Genomic DNA, 19,264 nt, shown 5'->3' with positions numbered 1-19,264 from the left:
AGTGACCTCTGGTTCAGTTCTCTGCCCTGCTGTGTAACCTCTTGTGTTCAGCATCAGGACAGGATCTTGAGGAATTTGGGGGCCTTTGCATACTGTGTCTTGCTGGAGGTGAAACTGCCTTGAACATCCAAAAACCTGTAGGGAAACTTGAAGGTACCAAGTGGGATTCCTGTTGTGGGGAGGAACTAAGAGGAGGCACAGGAGGAGAGACAGGCAGGGGTGAGGACAGGGTGGGACAAGAGTCATCTTTTTTCCCCCAAAGTATTTCATGCTGTCCCTAGCTCTGCTATTATTCAAACTCCAGCAAACCATTCAAAATAATTGGCTGCCTCGAGGTGTGCTGCCAGTCCTGATACTTTGTCATTTTAAAGTGCTATGGATTTTCAAAGTGAACTCTCTGTTATTGCAAAGACATTTTTCATGTTCTCAGCTGAAAACAACGCGTGTGTATGAATGCAGATACGAGGGCTTTCCTCTTCAGTGGCATGTATGCCTTATTAAGCATAGTGATTGCCATGTGTGCTCAATGTCTGCTTATTCCTGGACGGAGAGATGCGCTCAGAATGCCCATAGCTAGTCCTTCTGTAGGAGGAGGATGCCTACAATTAGACAATGCTGCCCTGTTGTCTTGCTTAATGGATAAGGCAGAAGCTTTTTCTCTGAGCAGGGTATGTTTTCAGAAATGCTTTCTGGGTTGTGATGGTCTCTGCAGCACCCTAAATCTTTTCAAAAGAGACTGCATGTCATCTGGCTTATTGAAGCTCCTTATGGATTGATGCTTTAATTGCACAAGCTATATGACAGAGTATTACAAATTATGGCTGGATAGAGGGCAATTCAGATCTGTATATTTATGGCAGTTGGAAAAAAAATTATTTGCAACCTCACTGAAGTCTCTATTTTTTTCCCCCTTCTGAAACTGTAACAGCTAAAGGTTGGTATTTTGTTCTGCTCTTTTCTTCAGCAGGCAGGAAGGCTGGCTGTGGCTGGCTGTTGTTTGTGCTGTCCAGTAAGAGGATGCATGTGAACTTTTCCTCCCTATACAGGCTGGGCCATAGAAACACCATGTTTGCAAGGAATATTGCGTTACCCTTTCCAGTCATCCAGCTATCTCGGCACGTATCTTTCAGCAGTCTCAAGTGTAAGACCAGCCAGTGAGCAACAGGGACTGATGATTTACCATTATTTTGTAGTTGCTGGATAAACAGACCCACTGTTCTTTCTGCTTTACCCTTTTTCCCTAGAATTTTTGGGTTTGCTTCAAACCTCAGTGTTTTTATCAGAGCTGAATTATACTAATTGATGAGAGAGGAAAATGAGTGAGGGAGAAAATAAATAATAAATTGCAAGAAAAATAAAGTCACAGAAGGCCAAAGTAAAAAGGCTGTGAAATAAGAAACGAGTCTTTCATTGCCTTGAATAATATAATTATCTAGCAAAGCCTGTTGCCTTCAAAATTGTCAAATCTGGTGTGCACTTGAACTCATTGCATATGCTTCCACTTCACAAAGTTCCTCTGTCTCCCAGAGGGTTGTGAGGTTGAGGTTGGGTAACAGCTAGCATGCTAATTGGTCCTTGAATATTACGTGCAAATGTCAAACTGTGGACATATGCGATAGGTCCTAAATTATCAGCTTGCTGCTCTAAGCAATATGAAAATAAAGAAATTAAAGGGTCTTTTTGATAAAGTTTTGGTGTACAGAAAAAGGTGGGGAATGCCTTCTTTCTTCTTTCTTCTCCTCTCACTTCCCCTAGACTACTAGCATAATTTGGTTTTTCAGTGTGTAGTCAGGCAGTCAGTTATACTTTCCCAGCTGTGACGAGAGCATGGATGCATCATAGTATTTAGTATCATCACATCTATTGCAGTTTCAACAACTAAGAGCTGTCAGTCCAGAACTTCATTGCACTTGGTGCTGTACAGGCATGAGTGTTTGTGTTGGTTTGTTGCACAGTGTTCTGTCAATATTGCTGTCAATATTCTGATCTTCAATCAAAAATTTTAAACAGAACCGAAAGTTAAATACGAGAACTGATGCTTTTGTCTGTGCATGGGTTTAAGAAACAGTGAAAAGCTGGACTTCTGAGGGTCACAAGGGTTATTTTTAATTTATGGACTGCTTGGGTTGTAGTAGTTCCTGGAAGCCTTAATCAGATTCCGAGTCCTGTTTTGTGAGTCAAAGTCACTGCTGCCAGGAGTCCACCATAACTACAAATGCATCTTGGCTGGTGAATGCAGAGCGCAGAAATCAAGGGTGGTGCTAACAGAAGTATGAGATGACTGGGAAGTCAGTGAGATGACTTGCAAGGGTAAATAAATGCGCATACCCGATAGGACGGTGTAGTCTTGCTCAGTGTGGGGCAGTGATGGAGCTGAGAAAAGTAAACCTTAATCTTGCTTGGTCTTCTGCTCTGACCGAATGTGGACACTCACGTTCCTCGGCCCATGCTTACGGTACGTTACAGAATGCCAGTTTTCATTACTTACCTTGGACTGCTTTTTCTGCCCATCTTGCTGCTATTTGCAGAATTGTGCCTTGTTTTCAGTGTGATGCTGCAGTTCAGCATCATGTGAGTCACAGTCCTGGGGCTGCATCTTTCAGATAAGCCACTTGCTATTTGGCATAACTTGCAAGAGAAGGATCATGCAGATGTGATTGTACCAATCCATATCATTTGGCATACAGGCAGTGATTAGCGTTGAAGAGCAGCCTGGGGTAGCCTTGTGCTATCAGCTGCTTTGGTTAAGACTACTTTGTTCTGACAGCATTAAATAGGTCAGTGCTCAAACATACACTACTAAAAGCCAGTATGGGAAACTGTGCGTCCAGCATAGGTATCTCTTTCTGTTAAATTGCCTTACAGAGCTACATGGAATCCTATCCAGAGGACTTGAATAAATATATAGAAGTGAGCCTGTGCACTTTTTGTTCACCATTTCCCCATACAGATGATTTCTGCAGTCTACCTACGTGCGTGATGCTGATACCTGTCCTGTCAGTGATGTGTTCTGTGCCTTGTTCTCATACACTTTTTCAGTACATAGAAAATTAAGGGGGAAATGACATGGTCAGAGAGCACGTGGGTGAGGAGCAGTGTCTGCTACTCTTGTGACAGCAGTAGTGGCTTTGTCTCAGGCTTCAGGCATGACAGGATGTGGTGCGTTCCTGTTGCAATGTATTATGCCAGGTAGGACTAAAATCTTGGAAAGAAGCCCATTCCTGCTGCAGTGTATTATTTGTATTTATTATTATGCATTTTGATTTATTATTTGGAGACTGTGATTATTTTTCCTTCTTCCTTTCTGCTGCTATTGAAGCTTTGTTGTCTGTAAGTAAAAAAAAGTGATGATCAGCAGCTATAAGGCATTTTGTATCTTCAGGGTGTATCTTTAGTGGACAATAAATGATAAGCTGTTCTTCTCTACCAGTAAGTTGGTCTGCCGTTGCAGCTCCTGGTCTGTTGGGGGTTTTTTTGTTGTGGGTTTGGGGTGTTTTTTGTGTTGGTTGGTTGGGGTTTTTTCTTCTTTTTTTTCCATTGCTATGAACAATGCAGGCTCTGGTGTGGAGAACAGGCTATAATTTTAGGACTAGAATATTTGACCATATAAATTCAGTCTCCCACTGATAGGCTTCCCCGCCAGTTGCTGAACAGAGATGTAAGTTGGAACAGTAGGCTAGGCAGGAGGTTTCCTGCTTCCCATTTCACCTAGGTGTGATAAGTTGGCATGCTTTGCACTCTCACTTCTGACCAGGGAAGAAACGTTCTTACGCTGCTGTTGGTGATGCATTTGGTAGCTGAAGTTTTAATCTTGCCCCCAAGATGGGGAGAGAGGAATAACTGGCAGCCACTGAGCAGCCTGGGAGGTGTCTTTGGTGCACGTCTAGCCAAGTGCTGCGGCTGGTGAGTTCCCTGGTCTCTGCTACATCCCGAAGGAAGCAGAAGGAAGAGCAGCATGCCTGGCTTCCGAGCTAGGAAAAAGCTTGTGCTGCTGCCAGCAGCTAACACTGGTTTTCAGCCTGTTGGTGTTAGACTTGTTCCAGCTCAGGACCCCGAACGCGTGTTTTTGCAGACACACGGCTGCTGAGAGGGACGCTGCCCTTTTCCAGCTCACCTTGGTGCATGGGGTGCGGGGTGGCCAGCTGTCCTGGGAAGGGACTTTTCTGGTCTGTTGAGATCACAGCTGCATGTTAGCTCATGTTAGGCAAATCCTGTTCTTGACATAGAGGAAATCTGCCCTCCCTGGTGACTGTACCATGCTTATGGCCAAGTTATGAGTATGTGGCAAGAAGAGAGCATATGCTCATCAGTGGTTCATTGCCAGGAGTCTTCTAATGGATATGTATTCACGTCAATATTTAAGAGTATGTTAGTTTACATGGAGAGTCAGAACATTGACTTCTATGGTAGATTACATAGAATATGTGTTCCTGTGCTGCAGGACATAGATCAGTTTAAGGAAAAAAAAAATTTGAAAGACATAAAGTTGTAGAATGGCTCTTTTGCAACACGTATAGAGTTACAGATTTTGAAGCTCTGTAGAGGTACAAATACGTAGATATATATGATACGTCTTCAATTTGTTGCTAGAAATTTGATGACTTAGAAATCATTTGTTACGCTGGTTATAAAATACAATGCACCATATGTAGTCCAGCACATTACTCCTTTCACATATTTAAGAATAGAAACAGTGTCTCTTAGCAGTGGTCATACATTGCCATATATTCCTCCTACAGAGTACAGTACTGGGGCTGGATCTGCAGCTCTGCATTAACCTGATCCTTTCGAAGTTCTCTTTTTTATGATAGTGGTTTTGTGTAGTTATTTTTCCTAAGACATGCAAAATATGTAGGTTAAAAAGTTAGACTACAATGCAAACACTGTGCAGCTTTTTATGCTAAACTTCATATACTGACTTTTACAGCAGCCATTCCCAGCCCAGCTGAGTGCTGCGATACAGAACCTGGGGACTGTGATTGCTGCATGTCACCTGCCGCCAGTGCAGAGCATCGGACTGGGGAGGGTGAAACGCAGTCGTCTCCCAAGCTGGGAGCAGACTAACGACCCAAACGTGAATTAGTCAAGTGCTTTATGGAACAGAACACGATTCTGCAAGGCTGGAGTCTGGCTTAAGCAAAGGCCATTGTTCACCAGACAGGCATATTAATTTATTAGTAAAAATTCAGTTTGCTTGGGGAATGGCTCAATAAGGGACATATATTTCCTGTTTAACATTTACCTTGAGTGGAAATTTAGACCTACACTTGAGGATTTTAAGATCTTTGTAGGAGTTTCTGCCTATAGTGAAAATTTACCTTTTGTATGAATGCCCGGTCGTACACACTTCCATCAGTGGTGCTCCTTGAAGTCTAGGTTCCAATCCTAGACTTGCTAGGCTTCTGGGTCAAGTGTGTGCTTGAGGTTTTGGAGAGAGGGGGATTGGTATTTCAGATTCAGCATGAGTAAACATTCCCTTTGCCATACCTTACCTTTTTTGCAAGATTAAACCTGTCTTTTAGTTGGCTCCACACAAACATAAAGATAAGCAGTGTAGGATGCTGGAGTCAGGTTGCTTTATAAAAAGAAGAGAGAAGTCATTGCATACTTTGGATGTTGCCAGGTGTCCTGAATAATGTCCCAGACAAAAAAAAAAAAAAAAAAAATCTAACTGTGGTGGTACCTTATTTCCTCCCTTATAGGCTGTTGCATTCTGCTGCTGCTTGTATGTGCTGTTTTCATTTCATATCATTGTATAGCTTTTGTGTTGCCCTGTTGAGTAGCTTTTAATAATGTGACTTTTGCCACTTTTTCCCTCTTGAAGCACAGAGCAAAGCTTTATGTGAGTGGCACCCACAGCAGGGAGGGAAGTACTTACACAATGGTACTGTATTTACGGGGAGGGGCGATTCTAACCACCTTTATAATACCTTAATTATATTTTATGTGACCTAGCCCTTGACAATCTTGAATCTAAGGTTGTCAAACAGGATTTAAACATTATAAAGATTTCTAGACAGTGCCCACAACTGAGCTGTATTTCACCGTGTCAGTAAGAAAGTGAAGAGATTCTTTGAGAGTGGAGAAGAGAGGTTTTTCTTGGGATTTTTGTCTTTGGCTTAGTGCACCTGATCAGTAAAGCCAGGTTATTTCTCTGCTAAATTCTGCAGATTTTTTGTGCTAGAAACAATGTGTAAAACCCACTCAAAGAAATTAGGAAACAAATATTTGTAAAGTATTTTATGAATCTGACTGGGAGGGGGTTTCTATTTCTTACATACATTTTCTTAGTGCCATGAATTTAATTTCAGGGCTCAGCAGATTCGTACACAAGCAGACCTTCAGACTCTGATGTCTCTTTGGAAGAAGATAGGGAAGCAATCCGCCAAGAAAGAGAACAACAAGCCGCTATACAACTTGAAAGGGCGAAGGTGTGTTCTTTTCAGCTTTAATAATAACTAAGTTATGTGGCATTTATCTTTTGCCTAGTGTTAAAATTCATACTGTTGGTTTATAATGATGATGCTATCTTTTGAAATAGTTTGGCAATTGAGTCAAGTTTTCTGCAGACAAGATGTTCGGGGGAATATAGTGTAAATATTCTTGTATAAATGGGGATCTTCTCTGGCGAGCTGAACTCTGCTGGCATGTGTGAAATTATTAGGTCTGAATTTTGATGTATTTGTCAAATGTCCTCTGCTAGGTTTTCGGTAATTCAATACAGTTCTTGATTCAGAAAAGTTTCCACTGTTTGTGATGTGTGTTTCTATTTGTAGTCCAAACCAGTAGCATTTGCTGTTAAGACTAATGTGAGTTACTGTGGCGCTCTGGATGAAGATGTTCCTGTCCCAAGCACTGCCATCTCTTTTGATGCCAAGGACTTCCTACACATTAAAGAGGTAAAACCAAGTAGTAGTAAAAGGGAATGTGAAAGGGAATGTTTTTATATGCCAACGACTACAATTTGAAAAGCTGGGCCTGAGCTATACCAGATTAAAAAGAGAGCCAAGAGCTGAGTGGAGGCAGGAGAGCACAGCACATGTCTGATTAGTGATGATGTGGTGGCACTTCAGCCTTTTTAGAGTTCCAGCACTGTGGGATGGTGATCTTGCACTTTTTTAACGCTTGATGTTGCTGAGTTGTTGTTGGATTTTCATGTCACAGGTAGGAAATGACATCTTGTTATATTTTAAATACCCTTCAACATTGTAGATACAGATTATTTTCATCAAATGAAGTTTGTGATGCATCAGAGATTATGTAATAGAAAGGGATTCTGTTGATCAGAAAGTAGAGTAGCACTAAGTGACACCAGGTCTTAATAAAGCACCAGATAGGCTTGTAAGGGAGGAAATAAAACTTAGAATAATGCAATAAGAAAAGAAAATATTGAAGAGAACAGGTACAAAAATAAGGAAGAAAGAATGGGAATAAATGGGCCCCAAGTATAACTTTGATAGAGAAAAACAAATTGCATGTTGAGCATATTTTCTGCAATTCTTTATCTGAAGTGAGCCCTCCAAATTTGCATAAACCCCTGTTGTTTTGTAGATTTGTACATAGGCTTGCAGCTTGCAAAAACATTTTTTCATCTCTGCATTCTGGGTTTATTTTAGGGTGTTGAGTACTCATTTGTCCCTTTCTTTGAATGTGTCTGTCATCACTTCAGAGCACTTATGTCCCTTAGACTGAGCACATTTAGGAGGAAAACACTTGCTTCTGCACCTCTAGAGGCAGAGGTTGGTGGTAGGACAGGGGTTTTTGCTTTAGATTCTTTCTCCCTGAGAAGGACACAGGAAGGCAATTGATTCCCTCGTTCCATTTTCTCAATTTGCTGCAAACAGATGGAAATTTTATTTGGATTTTTTTTGTTTGTGTGCTTCTTTTTTTTAAATATTTGTGTGGAACTACTTAAATCCCTGCTGAGGAAGTGGAGCACTGAATCTGAATCTGCCTGTCTCTGCATGCAGGATTGATTGCCCCTCCTCGTAGTTCCCCAGGAATGTGTTCTGTTCTGTCTAGCACCACACCTGAACTCCCTTGATGTATGCCACTTTCTAAACCTGCTTCCCATCAGCAAAATGTCCTTCGCTAGCACTCAGAGTTGAATGCAGACAGGTGCATCCATTACAGCACTCAGATCACTTTCTCAGCTGCCTTCCCCGATGTTTTCCCACCCACACCAGAAATGTACCCTACCTGATGTACTATCTTTCTAGTGTACATTCTCCTGTGTAACCATTCAGATAACTCAATACATCACCATGAAAACAAGTATTTGATCGTGGCTTTCCTAGGATGTGGCTACCTTATTGTCAGGCCAGTGATCGAATTTAATTTACTAAGCTCCTATTGCGCTGCCCTGTACATTTTTCCAGAAAAGCATCCCAAGTCCATGTCTTGGCATTCTGTGTGTTTTCTTCCAAGATTTAAATGGCCAGGATTGCACTGCCACTAAACTGTAAGCCATCTGGCTTACTGGTATTTGTCAGCTCTGCTAAGGGTTTAGCATAGTTTCTTTGTTAACACTGAAACCTTCAGCTTGCCTGAAGCTATGGCTGTAACTCAGTAGGATTTCAGGAATGGTTCCCCATGCTGGAGTCTAGCTGCATGGAAGAAGGCTTTGCAGAATTTGTCTTTCAATGATCTGGCAGGCTTGCTTGGACTAGAACAAGCATGGTTCCAGATTTTAGAATAATGCTAAACTAGGTGAGAAGTAAGGTCACCCTGCTGACAGCATGTAACATCAGCAGTAACTGATGAGTTGCTATATTGAGAATGTGTCCTGTATGTCTCATCTGTCTCCTACAAGACTATATGTGCTTACTTAAAAGATGAAGTGGCAATAATTACTGACAATGCAGAAGAAATCATGGGCATGGCAACCAATAGGAATGAACTGTAGTCCTCCCACATGCTGAATGTGAAGAATAACATATGGGAGGTAATGACCTAATGCAAATAGCCTGTATTCCTTGCTGCATCGTTATCATTTGTATTGTGCAGATATTCTCAGCATAACGCTGATTCTGATCTCATGTCTAGAGGCTTCACTCAGAGGTCCATGACCTGCTAATGGAAGAAAGATTCCCATGTTCAAGCCATACATTTAGAACCAAAAAAAGAATGGGTGATGCTCATAAGACTCAGATTTTACAGTGGTTTAAATCCATTGATTGATTTCACTGATTTACAACAGCAGAATGCAAGATTTTCAAGTATTTGTCTATTTTAAAGAATGTAAATAGTTCTGTCCACTTAAGCAGAAGCAACATATTTAAAATTAAGCTTTGCTTACTGACCTTGTCTGAATCAGGGTCATAACAGCATGAAGAATAAATAGTTTAAAAGTTGAAGTGATAAAGTAATGGAACATCTTGCATAAATAACAGCTATATAAAGAGGACAGGTTTTCAAGATGAGGGTGTAAGGTTTGTGTTTCCTTAGCTGTGTATCTCTGTGTGTGTGTGTGTGTATGGTTTAATAAAAAGGCTAGTTTATTTTCCAAAGATGTTGAGGCTCTGTATGTTTCAGAGACTTCAGTTAGGCACTGTTGTACCTTCGACAACTAGGACACGGTATTTGTGTGTTTCTGCAAGAACTTAAGTGCTTGAGAATGTGGGGCCAAAAGAACTGATCATTTTTAAGACGAGACTTCTCTGATAACTTTTTCCTCAAGGCATGCAAACAAAATTGGTATACTCATGCTGGTCTTAATGACTTGAAAGTCGGTTGTGAAAAGTAATGTTTGTTTTGTGCACTGAGGTGCCTAATGAACCATAGCACAGTATAAGGTTTTCAGATATTTTTCTTCAAAAGTGCTGCTGGCAGCCAGCTACAACAAATCCTTTTCCACTGTGACATCCACTATGATACTGCTTTTCATCTTTCCATCGTTAAAGTTAGGCCAGACTTTCAGTAATACAGAAAGACATATGTTACTAAAGGTTAATGATAAAATTAAATTTTATACTTTCAGGTATATATTAAAATTTCTTCCTAAGGCTGAGTTTTTCTTCAACTGTCATAAATTTAAAAGCATATGCCTCCAAAGAGTTTAGCTCTTTCTAGGCAGGGGCACTATAAAAGCCTCATTTGTAGAGAGGTGTCACAACTTTGGTTAGAGCTCTACCATAGCATTAACCAGGTACGAGTTTGGTTCGTTGCTGGAGCTGGTAAGTTTTCTGTGTTGTCTTTGATAGGTTGGTCTTTCTTTATTTCGGTTTCTAGAATGGTGTTTGTAGAGCTTTTCCACCACACAAGGTTTTTGCAATGGGATAACATGTTAATAACATCCGTAAAAGTACCTGGAAAGGAGGAAGGAAAAGTGGCGGTGGTGGTCTTGGGTGTGGACCATTAAATTTTACAAGGGACCAATAATGATGGTTTTGATGGTAATCTAAAGGTGTTATTTTTATGTTTGACTGCTTTATATGGCTGCTGTGAGGTAGTTCGGTGGCCTTGGTTCACCAGAAATTGGTTCTTCTCATTAAACCACCATCACACTCAGCACCTCAGTTGGTGACGTCAAAGGAGAAGTCGCAGCAGGATGTGTTGAGGCAGTTAAGAGATAAGCCAGTACTGCCATAGATGACACTGCTTTCCACTGTTGCCCAGCTGCAGAGAAGACATCAACCTTCCGAATACTGCCTAGCACCTTATAACTTAACTTAAATTCACACAGATTGTCCAGCATTCAGATGTCAGTGTGAGTCTGGTTTCATTGACCAGTATGGAGTTAAGGATTGTGGGTAATAAAATAAGGGATATTCGGACATGGAGCATTTTGAACCGAAGCCAGTAACCTTTCTATGTTCCAGAAATATAATAATGACTGGTGGATAGGAAGGCTGGTTAAGGAGGGCTGCGAGATCGGCTTTATTCCAAGCCCGCTTAGACTGGAGAATATCCGCATTCAACAGGAGCAGAAGAGAGGACGTTTCCATGGAGGGTAAGAATGCTGTAACCTTTTAAAATAATTTAAAATCATTTCTGACACTGGACAATATTTTCAAAGGTCACTTGATTCTTTTTTATTGCAGTGCATTTGGAGGAGTGTTTGATTTGGGATTCCAAATAAAAATACATATTTGCAGAGAATAGACGTGTTAGATATTGACGATGATAAACAAGAAAAAATGTGTATTGACTTTAGGAAAGATCAGTAATACGGTATGAGTAGTAATGACAGAAATTTCTGAAGGGCTAGAAAGTTTTAAGTCCCCATGGGTTAAAGTCAGCTTGGTGCTCAAAGGCTGCCAGATTTTTTTCCCAACTGTTATGTTCTTAAGGTTGTGGGTTTTTTCTTTCTTTTTTTTTTTCTTCTTTCTCTTCATTTTGGCCAAAACCAGACTTTCCAAACTTTAGAGATGAGCTATGTCATTCAGCTTCCTTAATTCTTCATCTTCCAGCCTGACCATTGAGTGTCTCCACACTGCTAGAGCCAGAGATTGCAAGTCTCTGGAAAAATATGAACTTGGTCACAGGTCTAGGAAGTAAAACCAGTTTCTCATCATCTCAGTTCAGTCACTGAAGTCATTATTCTATTGGCTGAATACACAAAATACTTTCCCCTCTTTTTAAAGAAATTACTTTACTACTAGCATATCATTCCCACTATTTGAAAACAAAATTTAAACGTTCATACAGATTAAGAAGGAGAACAAAACTTTTAGTACTGCAGAGTAAAGAGATGTGAGCCAATTGAATCTGGACCTAATAGATAGCAGTAAGAGGAGCATAATTTAGCCTGTATAGTACTGTTAGGGATTTGGCATACTAATATACTTAATCAAGGTCAGGAATCATTTCAAGTATAAACCATCTGGGGAAATGTTTTTAGAATGATTGAACAGCATTAATTGTGCTTTTTCCAAATTGCTTTTATAATGTTTTAAATAGGTTCAGAGGAAGCTAGTGTATCTGAAATGTACAGAAAGAAGATTATCTAATTCAGAGAGATGGATGCTAACAGTGTATTTAGGATACTGTTTCAGATACAGCATATTAGAAAAATTCTCTGCTTCTATGAATGGACTTGACTGCACCAAATCACCAATTCTTGCAAAGATTTTGTCTAATGTCACCTATGGAGAATATTAGGAATAATATCAAGTATGAAAGAGACAGGGGAAATACTGCAAAGGATCTCTTGTAAGATTTTAAGTGGTCTGCACTAACACTCCTGGATTTGTATGATAAAATTGCAAGTAATGTGTAATGATAAAATAGTTTATTTTTGAGCACCCTTGGTAGATGTAGTCATATAGTATCTGTACCTTGAGATTTCTTTAGAAGCTGTGACTAGCTGTGATACTAAGGCTCTATGTGATGAAGAAGAATTCTAGTTTTGTCAGAGTAAGGCAGTGAAAAGTCATCTATTAAAGAGGGTTGCTAGAGTCTAGTACATGTTCGCAAAGGATTTGCCAAGTCCAGGAGTAAACAATCCCTGCTCCAGAGAGCATATGGCAAGAAAGCAAGGACAAAGTACTTACTGATTGGGACTAGCATCCTCTTGCTGGTTAGTCTGTATGTCACGAAAAATACTAAATACTGTGTTAAAGACGGATGTCCCCCGCGGCAATCAGGTTGCTTAAATAGTCCTTTCTGCCCTGAGCTCTCCTTCCCTCCTCCCATCTCCTCCTCAGCTGCTTGTGCAATGAGCTGAATTAGAAAGCTGATTCACCCGAACATCTTCCCCCTCCCCAAACCAGTTTCTTCTTCCAGTCTGCTGGGTGTTGGCTGCGCAAGCAGTTACGCTGGGTGCATCACACAGGGAGAGGAGGGCAGGGCCCGGGCAGAACTGCCTAGCTGGAAGCAGGGAGGTACAGCGAATGGGAGAAGGAGCTACTTAAAACACTGCTGCTACACAACGAAGGCTCTTTAAAGCAAGAGTTAAGATCCCAAACCTCCCGAGAGATGTGTCTGGCTAGTCATGCAATGCTGGTGGAGAGACCCAGCAAGACGGAGGAGTGCTGGGTGGGGGATCTCGTGCAGAGCTGGGCTATGCGCTGTGTTTAGCAGATGTCTATGACTAGAGCTGCTGCATTTCCCAGCCTACGGGCAGATCACAGAAAAGCTTTGCTCAGGCTGTAGTGGAACCTGCTCTCCCCTCATAGCCTATACGCACCTCTTCCACATGTGGAGGTCTACTTAATTACAGACGCTTTGGTTTCCCCATGTCCCTGCCTGGTACTCTTCACCTCTCGCTTCAGAGGAAGCTTTCCTGCAGCATGAATGTGGGTGAAGACTCTTCTCTACTGTGTGATTTGTCATGGGGGAATTTCTTGTAGCCGCTATCTGAAACCTCACACATTTGCATCTCTGGGTGCTTGGCATTAATGGGGCTCTTTCTGATACCATAGGAAATCAAGTGGAAATTCTTCTTCAAGTCTTGGAGAAATGGTTTCTGGCACATTTCGAGCCACACCTACTTCCACGGGTAAGACAGAATTTTATTTAAGGAAACTCTTGCTATATCTAATACTTCTATTTTAAAAACTGTACATGAAAAGTGCGGGTTTCCCCCCTTTGCTGACTTATTAAGACATTTTACAGAAAAGTGCTTGCGTGCGGAGGTGGAGAAAGACATCTATTTCTAGACATGCAGTAGTTGCTAAGGGACTGGGAAAAAATCTTGGGAGAAGTGGCAGCTGCCCCAGAATGGAATGAATGACCAATTTGAACAGGGCTGACCAAAAGGGAGGTGAACTGAGAGAAATTGAAAGTGCATTGACAAAGGGATTTTTGTTTGCAAGTGTTATGGTTGTTATACACAGTGTGTTTTTTTTTTAACCAAGTTCTTATTTGGTCTTTTAGCAAAACAGAAACAAAAAGTGGTAAGTATTACTTTTGTTTCCATTTTATTTTATTTAGTTCTAATACATAATTCCCAGGATTTTCATATGGATCTTCTTCGATTAATGATCTGAAGGGTTGTTTTCTTCTTCTAGACAGAACATGTTCCCCCATATGATGTAGTACCATCAATGAGACCTGTTGTCTTAGTGGGTCCATCACTGAAAGGCTATGAGGTATGTATTCCAGGCATTTGCAGTTAGTTAGTGTTTTCTTACCTATAATCTTCCTTAGTACATTCAGTGTGTGTGGTCCAGTCCAACTGTTTTATGATAATTTAAAGTGATCTTGGCTTAAATAATTGTCAAAAATGTTATAAAAGAGCTACGAACATAGTTAGCACTTTGCACTGTTTGGGCAAGGTACCAGCTGAATTTTTTTCTACCTTGCAACCGTGTCTGTTACTTGTGATGTCTCAGCTGAAGGGTAGGTAGCGTAAGTACTGCCACTCTCTTTGCAGTTTTATTGTTTTAAACACAGGGCACATCCTTTATTTTCAGTACAGTTATTCTTGATTAAATGAAGTAAGAAAAAGAGAATTGTGTCCACCACAAGAAAAAGTTGGAGCAGTCAAATTAACTAGCTAGACTTTTGTAAACATGTAAACTTTTAGTCAAACTAGCACATGCTTTGAACTTAATTAGCAAAAATTTTGAAGAGGCTTCGCCACTGTTCTCCTTTTTTTCACTTATAAAAACTTTAAATCTTCGTATGAAACTTAGTGTTGGCAAATGAAGTAGCTGGAGTATTGCAGCATATTCAGTTCTGTTCTCCAGCTCCTCAAACTGACTATGGGAATTGATGATTATTATTTCAGTGTGTTTTCTTGATGTTTATTTTTTTAAAGATTATTAGTACATTGAAATATATATGTAAAGAAACCTTTAACCCTTCTAAATTATTTGCCTGTGTTCCACATGGAAGTAGGTATGATAACATGCACAGGTAAACAGGACACGCATTTTTCAAGCCTGCTGCAGATTCAAATGAGCATTTAACACGTGCTAAACAAGCATAGGCTTTTAGCAGGGCATTTTGGTGAACTTAACCATCTGTTAAGTGTTTTGCTGAATTAGGAACTAAAGGAACATGAACATAAAATCAAAGATACACTTCATTTAGCTTAATTAATGTTGCTAGTGCTTTATAGGATATTAAACATATTGGAATGGTCTTTTTGGAAGATTACAACAGGATACCATTATTAGCATAATGCAGTGTTCTTGCATTGGTTTTTTTGTACGAATGATTGAACGCGTAGTTTAGCAAAGCAGGAATTAGGTACTTCATGTTCTACTCTCTGCCTTTTAATTTTATGGTGATGTTTCTTGACAGGAGTAAATTTCATCCATTGACTTTCATGGTGCTGCACCACAGATTAATTTGCCTAGGGACTCACATGTTCAGAGGGAATAGAGGCTTTTTGTTACTACATACCTCTACAACTACGCCTTTGTTTAAGAAAATAACACTAAACATGACATCTTGAACATATAAAGGTGTATAAATGGTAACGCAGTTACAATATTAATTTCAGTTACAAATAGTGGTCTACATAACAGAAGCACGTTGATCTTACTTTGCAGCCTACCTGGGAAAATTCTTTTGACTATTTTTTTTCCTGACTAAATTCTCTAAGAACCATTTTGAAAGACAACCTAGGAGAAATAAATTGCCAGAGGCCTGGGGGCTTTGATTTAAGTTCCTGTCTAGACTGGCAAATAATAGGTGTCAGCCTGAGCTGTCCTGGAAAGGACAAGGAGCTCACTCCATAAAGTAGATGACAGCTGTTGAGGCTGAGCTTCTCTCAGATGCTTTCCCTTATACAGGAATGGAAACCTTCATTTTTTCTGCTTGTAGACCTCTCTGAGAATAGTTGTTCTCTTCTGTTCGAACAGTCATCCAACACATTAAATCTTGTATCTGAAGTTTGAAGCCAGTTTTAATAATGTTACTGTAGGAAAAAAACAAATGATCTGTTCAACCCGAATAGTCCCATACGCTTCTGACATGTTCTGAAGCCTGCTGGGAATGGTATTGCTATGGAAGGTGGTGAGGTATGCTCTAATGCCTCAGTGTAAGTCAAGACAAGAGCAGAGTGACAGCTCTCACATCCTCCGTTCCGCATTTCGGAGAATGAGTCAGAAAACTTGCAAGTATTTATTACAAAGCGTGCTGCCAAGAGCGTGAAAATTAAATGATTGCTACCTATAAAAGGTATTGATTGTTGGCAGTATCCTTCTACTTACCTCTTTTCTTACTTTTGACTTCTCTTTCTTCCTGTCAATCCTCCCTGTTCAATCTTCCTCACCTCTGCAAAGGTGACAGACATGATGCAGAAAGCTCTCTTTGACTTCCTGAAGCACAGGTTTGATGGGAGGTGAGAAATACTGTCCTTTTCACACTTGTTTTCCCCATGTGTTACTAACATTTTAGTGTGGTGGGTTTTGTTTGGTTTTTGGTTTGGGTTTTTTTTTTTTTAATGCAAGAAGATTGATGCATGTTCAAAACTGATTTGCAGGCTTTGTAACAACATCGAAATGCAGCCAGCTGTGGGGTGGAACACAGCTAACGTATTACCAGAAGTGCATGTATCTTCATATCTGCTATGTCTGTAGTAGGATTTCTTTAATTTAATAGAATAATTCTGCTTCAGTATCTTACCAGCCTGAAGTTACAGGAGATATCTAGATGAAAGGTGACTGGGGCACATGGAAAGTGCCAGAATATCTTTAAAGATGGCATTACCAGGCTTAGATTTTTAGTGTCTCCCTGGGAAGCAGGCTGTGCCCCTTGTTCAGCCGGGAGTCGGAGGGAACGGTGCCACCCAGCGAACAGCCCTTTTGGCAGAGCCGCGCTCCTGGCTCACCACTGGCCCTCTTTTCTCCGGAGCTCCCAAGCCGCTGCTCTGCAGCCTGAGCTGACTGCATGCTGGGTAGATTGAACTGAGTGGATTTCTTTCTTTTTCAAAGAGCTGTCCAGTTCCTTTTGTGGGTGGAACAGTTGAGAAAGCATGACTTGATTGCATGTAAAAGTACAGTTTTATTCACAATCATTTGGGCATATGAGAATTTCTTAACCATTGGATACAAGTGTATACTGCTGGACCAGCTCAGCCAGCCACTAAAGTGTGCAGACACCAAGTGTAAGTGCCTCTTGATTTTATTTTGAAGCTGCTCTATTTGAGCTAGGTTCATTCCAGCACCTGTTGTGAAGTTCCAGGCTCCTGTACAGCAGGATGTTCTCTAAATAAAACTAATCACACCCTAGCCCTGAAATAAGTATGAGAAACAGCAGATTTCAACAGGGTGCAGTAACAGTGCTTCAGACCAACACTTAAGAAAAGTGAACTTAAATATTCTTGGTAGTCAAAACCACTTAAAAAAGCAGTTTGAAGAAGGAGATGCTGAGAACTAAAATACAGAAAAAAGCGTGTCAGAACTTCAAAAATTGTAAGGAGCGTTCATCTTGTTCAGCTGGAACATGGAGAATATTTCCTGATGAGCTGTGAGAGCGATAATTTGGATTTTTTTGCTAGGAATGTAGGCTTGGTCCATGGCATCTTTTCCTTTCCATTGGAGCTCATCAGTAGTCGTAGGTGTCTGCTGCATCTTCGGCATGTTCTGCCCTTCCTTTATCCTAGTTTCTTGAGTACGTTCTAACTGTGAACAGGAGCTTATGCTGTGCTAGCTAGTATATGACATTGTCAGGTTTGACAATACCTAAAACATTGGCAATAGGATAGTGAAAATACTAGTGTGTGTTGTTTAGAAGAGGTGGAGTAGGATTTTTGGTCAAGGTACCTTTTGGGGTGCAGTGAGGAGATGGTAGTGCTTAGCTAACCCATAAACAGCTTAGAATGTTTAATGATCAACTTCTCTGCAAAACAGCTCATCTCCTCCCCTATTTTTAATTGCCCAGCTCAAGTGATTTTAGCAGATCCTACAAACATAGTGATTGATTTAAAACCTGACAGATGAAGCGCTGTACGTGGCAGCCTGCAGTTAAATTTGTCATTTTTCTGAGCTGTTCAGGCGTCCTGTCAGTGCATCCTCTCCCCACTCCTGAGCGGTGTGACTGCTCTGCTTCCACTGCAGCTCAGCGCATGAGCTCCGGTGCCCGTTTGCATCAGGTGTAGGTACAGAACCGCAGCGTATGTTTTCTTCCAGCTGTTGGCATATGTCTGTCAGCTTTGGATGTGCCAGTGGTAACTGAGAGTCATTGTTTTCGGTAGGAAACCATGGCAACTGGAAGTGATAAGTCATCTCCAGTTGCCACGACGTGATTGCTATGAATATATTCTTTATGAGGTATATTTTTATACCCTATATGAGAACGTATCAGCGGAGGCCTGATCCACGAAGATCAGCAGTGCCTAAATACAGAGAAGAAAATGTAAAGCGCACTTAGACACACCCGTTCAGGCTGCTTAATTTGATAGGAGGCAGGACTGCAGGACTGCTCCTTGTCTTGCTCTTCTGTTTTTATCCCCACCATGCCCTTGGTCTGCACAGAGGGCTAAAGGGAGAGATCCTGCCTGAAGTGAGGTATTTTTTGGAAATCCTATTGCTGTTGGCAATATTGGCAACTAGATGAGGTAGAAGTGTGAAATTCCAGCATTGAAAAAGTTAAATGCCATTGAAAAAGTTAAATGCCACAAGCAAGCTGATACAATTGACTTTAGCTCTGAGTATCTTTAGGAAAATGAATTAAATTCCTTTTCAAGCACCTCAGCTGCTTCTTGGTCCTCCTGCCAACTTTGATGGCTTTGCAGTCTTTCTCTTCCTCTCGCCTTTTGTTTTCTTTATTCTTTTTTCCTTTTTCCTTTTCCTTTTCCTTCTTTCTATCTCTTCTGCAATTTTGTGACAGGTCCACATTACCAAGAAAGGAAAATGACTGTCCAGGGAGGAGCTTTTCAAAAGACTTCAGTAAGGCTTGAAGTAGCAGGACTCCTTCCCTACCTCAAATTCACTTGGCTTCTGTCAGCTCCTTCTTTTGTAACTGCAACATCCTCTTCTGGCCAGTGAACTAAAGGAAAGGCCCGAGGGCTGTGCTGTGCAGGCCCGCTGAAAGGAGTCTGCTAAAGCTTGGCTGGCACAAGGCATTCAGGGAACGGCTCCTGCAGAGGCTCTAACGGCATCCTTTTCTAAATGCATTGTGTTTAGTCACTGTTGCATAGACCAAGCCTGACTCTACACACCGTGTAAATAAAACATAGCAAAAGCATGCTTTTTTCTTAACATCTTTCAGTGACAGTGATACTTAGGATTACTTCTTTCTCAGGAAGAATGAAATGCTTCTTATATGTGGCACAGTAGGTGAACATTTGTGGTCCTTCCTCTGTTACACGTCTCTGATTCCAGCAGTAATAGATCTAGGAGCAACCCAAGCCAGAGCTGCAATCTGG

General features: G+C 40.9%; 1 protein-coding gene across 5 annotated transcripts in view; it reads left to right on the top strand.

The window, feature by feature from the left end:
* The window catches only part of CACNB4 (calcium voltage-gated channel auxiliary subunit beta 4), a 109,975-nt gene that overhangs the window by 69,675 nt on the left and 21,036 nt on the right, over positions 1–19,264 (top strand). For all 5 annotated transcript variants that reach the window (XM_049805554.1, XM_049805562.1, XM_049805578.1 and 2 more), the window contains 7 exons: positions 6,312–6,431; positions 6,777–6,899; positions 10,821–10,951; positions 13,365–13,441; positions 13,819–13,838; positions 13,953–14,033; positions 16,179–16,237. In XM_049805554.1, the coding sequence (XP_049661511.1) occupies positions 6,312–6,431; positions 6,777–6,899; positions 10,821–10,951; positions 13,365–13,441; positions 13,819–13,838; positions 13,953–14,033; positions 16,179–16,237 (611 nt within the window). The remainder of the gene's footprint in view (positions 1–6,311; positions 6,432–6,776; positions 6,900–10,820; positions 10,952–13,364; positions 13,442–13,818; positions 13,839–13,952; positions 14,034–16,178; positions 16,238–19,264) is intronic.

Source organism: Accipiter gentilis, chromosome 1 (assembly GCF_929443795.1).
Source record: "Accipiter gentilis chromosome 1, bAccGen1.1, whole genome shotgun sequence".
Lineage (NCBI taxonomy): Eukaryota > Metazoa > Chordata > Aves > Accipitriformes > Accipitridae > Astur > Astur gentilis.
The sequence above is the reverse complement of the archived record's forward strand: the minus strand, read 5'-3'. Positions and strand labels throughout refer to the sequence as shown.